The 12774-nt window shown below is 37.5% G+C and overlaps 1 protein-coding gene across 4 annotated transcripts in view; it reads right to left on the bottom strand.

Annotated features, from left to right (window-relative positions):
• Window positions 1-5440: 5440 nt before the first annotated feature.
• The window catches only part of NGLY1 (N-glycanase 1), a 63516-nt gene continuing 56182 nt past the window's right edge, over window positions 5441-12774 (bottom strand). For all 4 annotated transcript variants that reach the window (XM_059162459.1, XM_059162456.1, XM_059162458.1 and 1 more), the window contains 3 exons: window positions 8688-8865; window positions 6973-8320; window positions 5441-6752 (listed from right to left, as the gene is read on the bottom strand). In XM_059162459.1, coding sequence (XP_059018442.1) covers window positions 8145-8320; window positions 8688-8865 — 354 coding nt within the window. In that variant the 3' untranslated portion in view covers window positions 5441-6752; window positions 6973-8144. The remainder of the gene's footprint in view (window positions 6753-6972; window positions 8321-8687; window positions 8866-12774) is intronic.

Raw genomic sequence — 12774 nt, 5'->3', positions numbered from 1 at the left:
CAGGGTACAGCAAGTAAAAAAGACAAGGTGCAAAACAGTGTCTGTAGAATAGTAGAGTGTCTATTGTGATGGAAAGGGGGAGGGTTTTTGTTTGTTTTTTTGCTTATATTTTCAATAAGAAAATAACGAATTAGGATGCTTGGGTGGTTAAGTGTCTGCCTTTGGCTCAGGTCATGGTCCCAGGGTCCTAGGATGGTACTCCACATCAGGCTCCCAGCTCAGTGGGGAGCCTGCTTCTCCCTCTGCCTGCTGCTTCCCCTGCTTGTGCTCTCTCTCTCTCTGACAAATAAATAAAATCTTTTTTAAAAATAGAACAAACCCAAATAAGTAAATATGGTTACCTGTGAGGGTGGGTTGGGTGGGAGAAGAGAACAGGGATAGAAGCAAGACTTCTATGCCTCCAACTTGTATAGTTTTGACTTTGGAATTATGTAAATGTTTGATCTAGGAAAAACACCTAATTAGACCTTAAAGAAAAAAAAATTCCTGAAACAAATAAGCCTGTGAATGCTGAGCAGGGAGGGACTAGTGTGAGTCTCCAGCACATCTGCCTGCTTGACATCCAGACACCAAGCGGGGAAACTCACCTTTGGCCTGCCACACCCCCCACTTAAGAGGGTTCTCCACCAGAGGTGGGGCCTGGTGAAGAAATACCATCCACACTGAGAAAACCCAAACCAGCTACTTGTTACCAGCTTAGTCCTTAATCATAAATACAGCGGAGCAAACATTTAAAGAAAATGCGTCACATGAAAGAGAAATCAAAATGAACAATGTATGATCCGGAAGAAAATAGAGATTATTTCACCAAAGAGATCTCTAGAAAAGTTCTAATTAGTAATCTTATAGAAACAGATAGAATATTATAATCATTAAGCAAGCACAAGATGATATGAAGGAAAGCAATCTTAAAGAGTTGGATTTAACAATGATTATCAAAGGATCTACTCAGGAATATTGTGGAGATAAGTGTGGGTTTGGTTGAGACCACTGCAATAAAGTGAGTTTCGGCAACAAAGCAAGTCAAAGGAATTCTTGGGTATCCCAGTGCATATAAAAGTTGTCTTTACACTATATCATAGTCTATTAAGTATAATAGCATTATGCCTAAAATACTTTAATTAAAAATACTTTATTGCTAAAAAAATATTAGCCATCATTTGAGCTTTCAGTGAGTCATAAACTTTTTCTGGTGGAGGGTTTTTCTTGAAGGTTGCTGGCTGCTGATGGATCAGGCGGTAGTGATTGTTGAAGGCTAGGGCGGCTATGGCAATTTCTGAAAATAAGACAATGCTGTTTTCCACATCAATTTACTGTTCCTTTCATGACAATCGATTTCTCTGTAGCATACAATGACGTTTGAAAGCATTTTACCCCTAATAGAACTTCTTTCAAAATTGGAGTCAATTCCCTCAAACGTGCTGCTGCTTTATCAACTCAATTCATGAAATATTCTAAATTCTTTGCTGTCATTTCAACAGTCTTCCCAGCATCTTCACCAGTAGTTTCCATCTCAAGAAACCAGTTCCTAGCCAGCCATGAGAGGCAACTCCTCATCCATTCAAATTTTATCATGGAATTGCCCCAATTCAGTCCCATTTTCACGCTCCACTTCTAATTCTAGTTCTCTTGATGCTTCTTCCACATCTGCAGTGACTTCCACCTAAGTCTTAAACTCTCAGAGTCATCCACGACAGTTGGAATCAACTTCTTCCAACCTCTTGTTAATGTTGATATTTTGACCTTTTCCCATGAATCACAAATGTTCATGTCATCTAGAATGGTGAATCCTTTCCAGAAGGTTTCAATTTCCTTTGCCGAGATCCATCAGAGAAATCATTATCTATGGCGGCTATAGCCTAAAAAATGTGTTTCTTAAATAATAAGACTTGAAAGTCCAAATGACTCCTTGACCCCTGGGCTGCAGAATGGATGTTAGCAGGCATGAAAACATTAATCTTGTTGTGCATTTCCGTCAGAGCTCTTGGCTTACCAGGTGCATTGTCAATGAGCTGTAATATTTTGAAAGGAATCTTTTTTCTTTCCCTGAGCAGTAGGTTTCAACAGTGGACTTACAATATTTAGCAAACCATGATGTCAACAGATGTGCTGTCATCTTGGCTTTGTACCACTTATAGAGTATAGGCAGAGTAGATCTAGCATAATTCTTAAGGGCCCTAGGATTTTTAGGATGGTCAAGGAAACCTGCTTTCAACCTGAAGTCACCAGCTGCATTCATCCGTAAGAGTCAGCATGTCCTTGAAAGCTTGAAAGCCAGGGCTACACTGAAAATTTGTTTTTCAGTGTAGCCACCTTCGTTAATAGTCTTAGCTAGGAATTCTGGATAACCTGCTGCAGCTTCTACAATTCAGCACTTTGATGTTGCACTTTGATGTTATGGAGATGGCTTCTTCCCTTAACTTCACAGACCACCTCTGCTGGCTTCAGACTTTTTTTCTGCAGCTTTCTCACCTCTCTCAGCCTTCACAGAATTGAGGAGAGCTAGGACCTTGCTCTGGATTAGACTTTGGCTTGAGGGAACGTAGTGTGGTTACTTTGATCTTCTATCCAGACCACTCAGACTCCATATCAGCAATGAGGTTGTTTTGCTTTCTTATTATTCGTGTGTTCATTAGAACTTTTAATTTCCTTCAAGAAATTTTCCTTGCATTCTCAACTTGGCTGGTTGGTATAAGAGGCCAAGTTTTCAGCCCATCCTTGCTTTTGACACACTTTCCTCACTAAGCTGAATCATTTTTAGCTTTTGATTTAAAATGAGAGATGTGTACCTTTTCCTTTCATGTGAACAGCTAAGAGGCCATTATTGCAGTGTTATTAATTGGCTTACTTTCAATTTTGTTGTGTTTTAGGGAATAGGGAGGCCCAAGCAGAGGGAGAGGCAAGGGAACAGCTGGTTGGTAGAGCAGTCAGAACACACACGTTTGTTAGGTTGCTGTCTTATATACGGGTGCCGTTCATAGCACCCCAAAGCAATTACAACTGTAACAGCAAAGATCACTGATCACAGATCACCGTAACAAATATAATAATAATGAAAAAGCTTGAAATATTGCCAGGATTACCTGCAAGTGACACAGAGACACAGAGTAAGCAAATGCTGTTGAAAAAATGGAGCTGATAAGACTTGCTGGAAGCAAGGGTGCCACAAACCTTCAATTTGTAAAAAATGCAATGTCTGCAAAGCATAATAAAGCACAGTGCAATAAAACAAGGTACACCTGTACGTAGAAAAGTGAAATAACAAAAATGGCTAATAAACATGTAAAAAATTGTTTAACCTCACAGCTAATCAAGGAAATGTAACTCAAAGCTAGATAGTTTTCATCCACGAGATTGGCAAATATAACATTGCTATTTTACTAATTGCCTTAGTTTGGGCTGTAGTCACAAATTACCATAGACCCAAAGGCTTCAACAACAAACCTTTATTTCTCACAGTGTGGAAGCTGGAAGTCTGAAATTGGGTTGGGTTCTGGATGAAGGCCTCTTCTGGGTTTATAGATAGACCTCTTGTGTCCTCACGTTGTGGGAAGCAGAGAGAAGCAAAGGCTCTTTGGGGCACCCATACCATTTATGATGGCTCCATTTTCATAACCTAATTATTTCCCCAAGGCCTCCCCTGCTAATACTACCACATTGAGGGGTTTAACAGTAATCTAATGCTGTACATACAAACCACTCCCAAAGTGTCTTTTTAAAAATCAATTAGCTGTAATGGTTTTCTGGGCATTAGGAATTCAGTAGTGGTTTGCTTGGCATTTCCATCGCGAGGTGTCTCATTCTCATGAAGCTAGTCATTGAAGGCTTGGCTGGGGCTGGAGGCTCCACTTCCATGGTTGGCAAGTTGGTGCTGAGGTTGAAAGTAGCCTCAGGTCCTCCCCACAGATCTGTGTGAGTGGCCTTAGGGCACGGCAATGGATTTCTCCAGAGTAAGCAATATAAGCAAGGCTTTTTATGACAAAGCCTCAGAAATATGTGGTCACTTGTACCATGTTCTACTGGACACACAGGCCAGCCCTAATTTCTTGCGAAAGGGACAACACAAACACATGAAAGCCAGGAGGTGAGGATCATTGGAGGCTGGCTACAGCAACTGCAATATTTAGTTTTGGTAAGAAAGGGTGGAAATGGGTGCTCTCATACACTGAGTGTGTAAATTGATGTACTTCCTTTAGGAAATGATGGGACAGTAGTTAGGTTGAGATTAAAAATGCCCATCTTTGCATATATCCTGTGTGAAAGAAATATGTATACTGATGTTTACTGCACAGTGTTTGAAATAACAAAAAAGGGAAAAACTTAAATATCTGTAAATAAGGGAATAGATAACGGAATACTGAGAGGCAGTTACAAAGAATGTGCAGATTTATTGCCAACCATGGAAAGACTTTAGACACGTTGTTAAGAAAACAAGCAGAAAAAAAAAATACTCTTCCATTTACATAAAAAGACAAAAACCAAATACATGGAAACTGATTTTGTGTGCATGTGTACGTGCATGAATATAAGAATTTCAGGAAAGCTCTGGAAAAACACATGTAAACATTTTGGCAGTTACTTCTGTAAACAGGTGTAGTGTGGGGAGCACTTTTACTTTACTGTCGAGTTTGAATTTTTTAATAAAAATGGTTTTAGCAATTTAAACATTTAAAATCAGTAAATAACAGATTTTGAGAGACTACCCAAAATGCACTCTCATAATAAAGAATATGGGCTTTAGTGGTTAGACATCATTATATTTGTTTTAGCTCTTCTGAGGCCCTCTCTGGCTTACTTACAGATTTCTAGTTGCTGCTACAGTTGTGTTGATCTCAGAGCAAGTCTTTAGCAAATTAAGAGAAGAGAGAAAGTTCTGAACTTCTGAATCTGTATTTACTTGTGGTGTTATAATGACAGGGAATGGCAATGAAATACTGCTGGCTCCTCTTAGCCTCTCAGTTTCAAAATACATAGAGGTCACTAAGATCGAATGAGACACCAAAGTCATGGGCATTCATTAGACGCTACAAAGGTGACCATTATTAGCTCAGGTCCATTCTAAATCTAGAGAAAATCTTTTTTTTTTTTTTAAGATTTATTATTTGATAAGCAGAGATCACAAGTAGGCAGAGAGCAGGCAGAGAGAGAGAGAGAGAGGGAAAAGCAGGCTCCTCACTGAGCAGAGAGCCTGATGCGGGGCTCGATCCCAAGACCCTGGGATCATGACCTGAGCCAAAGGCAGAGGCTTTAACCCACTGAGCTACCCAGGCGCCCCCATTCTAAATCTTTTATCAGAAATAAAGCACTGTTTTGGTCCATACAAAAATGTGACTGTAATACAGGCTAAGTGGGGTAAAACCAATCATGACTTGTGTTGCTTTATTCTTATTCTTTTTCCCCCAAAAGTGTTTAAGGAAGGAATACCACCTGAGTCAGTTACTAGCTTAGAAGAGTGTATTCACTTGGACTATAAAATCAACATACAATTTATTGTTACAGAGGAAAAAAAAGTCTTTAAAAAATTATCACAGAAACACCAAAGCAACCGTATCTAGACAATCCATCATCAAATTACAGTAGATTTGTTCTCTAGGAAAGCTTACCTATAGGTAGAAAAATCATTGATTCTAATATCAATTTTAACACCTCAACTTGAACATTCCTACAGAAGTATCTATATTCATGAAACACTCACTAAAACAGCAACTCATTGTTTACATAGGTCATTTAACTTCTCTGGGTTTGAGTTTCCTCAGTGGGAAGTGAGGATTCAGGGTGAAATGATCACCAACAATGCTTCCTATTCCAAAAGTCCATGATAAATGGTTCTCTAACCCTCCTTCAACATGAGGCACTTCTTTTCCTTGCAAACTGATAAAATTCACAATTTTATCAGTTGTAAGCTTCTTGTTCGTCTTGAGAATGTGAATTCCAGCACAAGTCCTTTTTTAAACCACTCTCTACCCAAACTCACTGTAACAGAAAGCAGGCTGTAAAATTACCACGATGGGACCTGAACTGAAGCCAGAGTAAACAGCCTTTTTAAACAATGAGCAATGGCAGTAGAAAGCTACTCAACCAGACAGAGCCTGTTTCCAGAAGGTGGTGCAGTTACACCCGCCCTGCCCTGGCAGTCACTCTCAGCACAGCACACCATGTACTCCTCTAAGCGAGAGGATCCCAGAGGACGGCTACACAAACTGTGCTTTGACACAAGTGTCGGTTTGAGGCTGGCTCTCCTATCAGCCCTTCCTTGCCAATTTGGCCTTACCAGTTTACTGTCACTTAGCTTTATACATTACCAAGAATTGCTTTGCTCCGTGATTTCTGTACTATTGCCAACATTTTCTGTATAATAAAATATCTATTATTATGTATTGGGTACCCTTGGGGTTGAGACTCTCATGGAATACACGTAAGAAAAGTGTGAACCACTTTTCCTTTTCAACATTTCACATCTATAAAAATAAGACATTTGAACTCCATTTTTCTGCTTACAGCCACAGTAAAAATTAGAATGTACTCTTTTCACAGATAAGGTACATTCAGTTGAGATTGACATTTTTCTTACATCTTTATGCTTGCCAATCTCTAGGTTTTCTCATGAGGTTAAGAAGGTTGGGCCACCTGCTCAATCACAATACTCCTGTGTCAATACCAGATACCTCAAGACACGTAGAGTCAAGGCTCTCCAATTTTATGTATTTGGCCACTATATGAAGCTATGATTAATGCAGGAGAATTCCAGAAACCTTTTTTTTTTTTTTTTTTTTTTTTAAAGATTTTATTTATTTATTTGACAGAGAGAAATCACAAGTAGGCAGAGAGGCAGGCAGAGAGAGAGAGGAGGAAGCAGGCTCCCCACTGAGCAGAGAGCCTGATGCGGGACTCGATCCCAGGACCCTGAGATCATGACCTGAGCCGAAGGCAGCGGCTTAACCCACTGAGCCACCCAGGCGCCCCTCCAGAAACCTTTTTAATATTAAGATGCATACCTTTAGATGCAGGAAAATTTTTTTGAAATGTAACTTTTTAGCAAGAAACTGATCAACAGTTTGACTATAATTAAAAGACAAATATAAGAATTTTGTTCAGCATCTTAGTGCATCTTTTTTTTTTTTAAATGCACATGAATATCCTATGGAGTTACACAGGATAAGAATCTCTCAGAATGTACTTTTTTTGTATGAAGAGTTAAGAACTCACTTTGCAGAACATTACAAAGAGTGAGAGTACAGGAACTGTGTCCTTCTAACCTTTGCCTCCTTCAGTGGTATCACAATGCTTGAACACAAACACTTAAATGTTCACTAAATTCAACTGGGGAGGTTATATGGACACACCAAAAACTCTTGATGAGCATATACTGCAGAATCTAGTTACATAGTTTCAAAGACAGGAACAGATCTTTATTCAATGAGGTAGATAGAAATACTCAAAAGTAAACTCAAAAGTAAAGCATATTCTGAAATGTCCACACATGGATTTATAATGAATTTCTGAATATACACAGTCAATGTTAAATGTTTTCCTAACATTCGTCTATTCCAACAATTTTCAATATTTAGCATACCTTTAATAAAGATTCTTATTTAGCCAAAGTAAACACTAAAATGATATAAGGCAAAATAATTCATTTTATTTCTTAAATACCTATGTATTTACAATCATAAAAATGTTCATGCATTATAACTCATGAGATACTATACTTTCACATTTATTAAAAATTAAAAATCTTGGGAAATCTAATTACTTATGAAGAAATTAATGGCTGATCAAAAACCATCATATTACTATTATTAGCTTAAGATTATATCATAATCATGAATAGCATTTCATCATGAATACCTTCATTTTACTTTTAAAATTATACTTACAGTTTTAAATTAAAATCTCATATTGAGGCAGTAAGACTTTACTTCAAATTACAGTCACATATGGAAGGGAGCTTTTGATTCAAGGTTTCATTATGGTCCATAGTATAAAGATATATTTTCATGAGGGGTACATGATGGATAGCCAGCAAAAGAAATATGCTAGCAGAGGGTAGTAAATTGCCAACTAAGCATGCACTGAACCAACAGACTACTTTAGAACATGGTAAGTCCTTGATTATTGCCGGCTTTTCTATAATGTTCAGGTTCTCAAAGGTCACTGAATTTTATAATTATCTCCAAACAATTTTCTTCATGGTCATTTAAGCTTTGTCTAAACAGCTGGGTATGTTGCCAAGCAACAACACCATCTCCTCTGCTTAATTCTGCTTCCAAAATAACTTCAGTGGCACCAGAAAAATCATGATAGGAGCGAAGAGTTTTGTCTGTTGGAGGAAAAAAAATAATTAACACTTCGCTTTTAGTAACTTAAAGAATATAAAGAGATAGTTTTGGAATACATATTTTCTATCTAACCTGTAGGTAAAATCAACTCTTAAAAAAATAAATACAAATTCCTTATGGAGGAAATATGTCCTTTGAAACAAAGAAATGACTTTTCTTCATCCATTTGTGTTTCACAATAAAAACATAAAACAGTTCTATTAGAATGAGGTTATACAGGTTTTAATTTTAATTTTTTTTCTGCAGTTATATGAATGACTCTTGGGTATGAAAAGCTCAAATAAGTACCATTATTCTTCAGAGTGTTAAATATACTCATCATGATTAATTCTCCATTCAAATGCTTACCGCCTGACAGTTCTACTTGAACTGCTTCAGATCGCAATTTCCACTGTATTGTTCCAGTCTGAAAGGTTTGACTATTTGTTCTAATGGAAATGCTATCTACTTTTAGGCCAACTGACCCACACTCCAACTTCCAGGAAATATAAGCATAAGATGATCCTTCCCTTCGGGCTAAATACACCTACAAAGGAGGAAGAGAACAAAGAATTGTCATTAAGAATAAAATAGTGTAGAGAACACATATAGTCAGTCTTACTGTCATGATTAATAAAGACCTAATTTCTTCCCCACTGAGGAGATTTTCACTGTTAACATTTTGCATTTTATCAGCAATTTTCCCTATAGTGTATTTTGTTCCAGAAGAAAGATACTTGGGATACAGGTGCTCCGATAAGTATAGCCCTAAATAGGGTAGATGTTAACCAAATTTTAGTAAATCTTATTTTCTTTTAAATTAGTTAAGTCCAGCTATTTGATATGAACTTGATGATGAGTCCTGCTGAAAATGAAGAATCCTTTTAAATGCAATTTTTCTTCATCTTCTTTTCTAAGTCTGGATTTTCAGATAAGCTTTCCCAGAGCTGGATGGGCTATCCAAGTCAAGAAAGCAACTGAGTCATTCTTAAGTAATGGTTTAAAATGTAGTATTCATGCTGTGCCTCCACAAAGTATGCTCCCATTCCTTCACTATCAGAGACCCTTATCACTTTAAGTGTATACTGTTTAAGGCATCCAAGTTTACTGGCTGCTTCCAGCTCATCTTCTCTCATAGTTTCATCCACATTCTAGAAAATGTGCATGTGAACACTAACACTTCCTTCACCCAGGCTCAAACCCCTAAGAATCTGACTCTTTATTCACTTATCCCTCATGCTCAAACTCACACAGTAACTCATGCAGTTCTTTGAAGTAAGTCTCAAAAAAAGACCTGTCCTCATTTATACCATACTTACCACTATAGTCATGACTTAATGCTCATCTCTCTCCAACTGCCTAATTAACGTTTTTAAAAGCCCACTTCCTTCCTACATTTGCATAGTTTAGAATGTACAGTAAGTAACTGGCTAGAGCTTTAAATCCAAACTCTCAGCTTTCAGTCCTTCACAGAATTTCACCCCACTGTGAACTGCCAATAATTCTCCACCCAAATGTAACTTATATCAGATGAACTTGGTATGATCTTAACCAAATCACCCATTTTCTGTAAGCACAGGCTTGGGATTCATATGGATTTAATAAATAGTACTTAAGTATTAAAAGTCTGCATACACAACCTATTCTTTTAGAAACCTCTAACTTACTTCTCAGGACAAACACATCTCCCATGGAAATGTCCTACTACCTGTTTTTAGTCATCAAGTAAAAAAAAATCAATCACTGCTAGTATTCTACTGGTACTCTACAGCCTATCGTTCTTCATCCAGGCTAAATATGTCAGCTAATTTAATTGGAAAGTTTTTAGAATCAGTGAGCCAGAGATTATCAACAATTAAAAACAATCACTCCCCAAGGAAAATGATTTAAACTCTTTAGACTAGATTGTATGGGATGGCACACCTAGATGTATGGAAGTGTCAACTGTTCAAGTTCAGGGCAACCTCACTATAACCTCCTCTAATGTCCATGTATTCCTACTGCAGTGCTCCTCCTACACCTGTCTGTGAGGAGAACCTGGGGCTATTGACCAGTGGTCACTGGTTCCATCTATCCTAAACTATTGGCCATCTATGGATTACCTATAATTACTACTTCAAGGGTGTGGATAGTAAAGGGGATTAGCTGTAAAAGATGAGCCAAATAGTAGGGTTATTGGAAGAAAGGTGGTTGAAAAAAACAAAGACTGGGGAAAAGAAATCTTAAGACAAATACACTTAGATTTAGGTCTCAGTGTATGCTTTTTTTTATCTCTTGTGTCTTTTTTAAGAGCTCAGTGGTTTCAAATGATCCCCTCCCCACCGAAAGTGTGGGTATAAAATCCGACAGATTCAAGTCAGGTTAATTTCAAATTCCTAGCTTACCCTCAGAATTGTCTTAGTTATACCACACGGCCACCAGGCCACAACTGTGGTTTAAACTGTCATAACAAGGTTTATAATAGCTGTTGAACATGTCTGAGAGAATTGCTTATTCTAAAACATACATTTTTCAGTCATAAAGGCATCAGCTTTTAAGACTCTAAAAAACTAAAGGATAGGATAGAATTCATCACAGAATTCTTAAATGCTTAAATAAACATTCAAACATATTGTGAGCAAATAAAAGGTCTCTTAGGCTAAAGAAACAGTATATGGAAATAAAACAAACTCTATTGATATTGAAAATTCAAGTCATCTTTTTCTTACAATATATTCCGTCTGTACTATTCTACCCAACTAATTTTAACCCAGTGTTTTTAGAGGTGGAAGTTATCAAGAACATGTATACTCAGTTTGATAACTGAAATTTACCCAAACAGTAAGATTTTTATATTACTGTTTTTTTAAATTATAGTCCTTTCTATGTGTAATAGCAACAGAACCGGTAATTATAATTAATTTAGGAGAAAAAATATTTTACAAGCTTTTAATATTCAATTGTTTGGTCTAGAGAAAAAAAAAACTACTTTTTTTTTTTTTTTTTACTATTAGATGTTCCTCACTCTCTTGAGTTATTGTAGACAAATTTTTGCCGGTCAGCTTTTTAATTCATTGGTATCATTTACTGTGTGCAGCTCTACATGCTTGGTTTTTCAGTTCTGGGGACTACCAAGAGCTACCTTACTTTAGCAAAAGGAAGAGTAAAACCAGAAGTCACGGACTTTACCCCTATAGACCTGAAATCTATACAGTATGCCAGCCCTTCCCTCTAGTGACCCATCCTTGCCCGTTTTTTGGCAAGTTTAAGGCATACAGTACAGGCAGATCACAATGTGTGGGTGAGAATAAGACCAGTCTGTGTAAGGCTTAAGGTCTCAGCTATGCCACTAACAAGGGACACAACAGAAACTTATCCTTTGGGTTATGGCTGTGACCACTATTTTCAAAACAGAACAATTTGCATGTGAGCTTCTTTATGCTCTACGTTTTTCACAGTCTACAGAAGATTCTCACTTAAAGATTTTCTGATCACTATATGCCAGGCTCTTCTGTCCACTGCTATGGTTTTCTGGAAGTTTGGTTTGTACTGCACTGTTGAAGCTGTTCTTTGTTCTGCTCTTAAAATGATTTTTCTGCTTAGCCTGTTAAGATTAACTCTAGTTAAAAAAAAAAAGAGATTAGCTTAATTAAGTTTACTGTGCAGCAGACACTCTGCACATATTCCTACACATATCTAATGAAACAAGTTGCATTTCAATTGATTTTAATTTAATGCTGGTAAACTGGTATTGCTCATGATTCTTATTTTTGGTTATTCCTTTTTATCACTGCAATCAAACATTACTCACTGTCCCCACTGTATTTACATCTTTCTGTACTATGCTTATTTTTTTTTTATCTGCAGCCTCTGTAATTATCTCTGGATCATTAGTGTGAGCATGTCCTTCTCTTGCCTGAAATCTTTCATGGTTTCCTGTTACATAACTGCAAGGTAATCAAAGTCCTTGGGACCTGTCCACTGTTCACCTCTCTAGTCTCACTTCCCATTCTTCTTCCCCATATTCCCTACAACTTACTCTTCCCTGAATATACCAGGTGTTTCTCACCCCAGTGCTTTTGCACATGCTACATCTCTATATCCTCTCTCTACACTGAGAAACTCTGCCTTTGCCTCCTTCTCCAAAAGCCTACTCAGGTATTACTTCCTCTGCAAGGTCATCATCTCTGACTCAAGAAGGCACAGTGGCTCTTCCTTCTGTCTTCTTTCCCTTAGAGTCACAAACAAACCCATATTCTTCTAGGACTTATCTCACTAATCTAAACAACTGGCCCACATGTCTTTCTCCTTCATTAGTCTATGCTCACCTTGAGGCTTGACTCCTAATTTATCATTACAATCTAAGTGCCAAACACAATGTCTGAAAATGCACGTTTACTGAATGACTAAATGAATCAATTCTTGACATAATGCCATGCACCAAAAAGTGCTAAAGTGACTCTAGTGACAAAGATGA

Source organism: Mustela lutreola, chromosome 2 (genome assembly GCF_030435805.1).
Source record: "Mustela lutreola isolate mMusLut2 chromosome 2, mMusLut2.pri, whole genome shotgun sequence".
NCBI lineage: Eukaryota > Metazoa > Chordata > Mammalia > Carnivora > Mustelidae > Mustela > Mustela lutreola.
The sequence above is the reverse complement of the archived record's forward strand: the minus strand, read 5'-3'. Positions and strand labels throughout refer to the sequence as shown.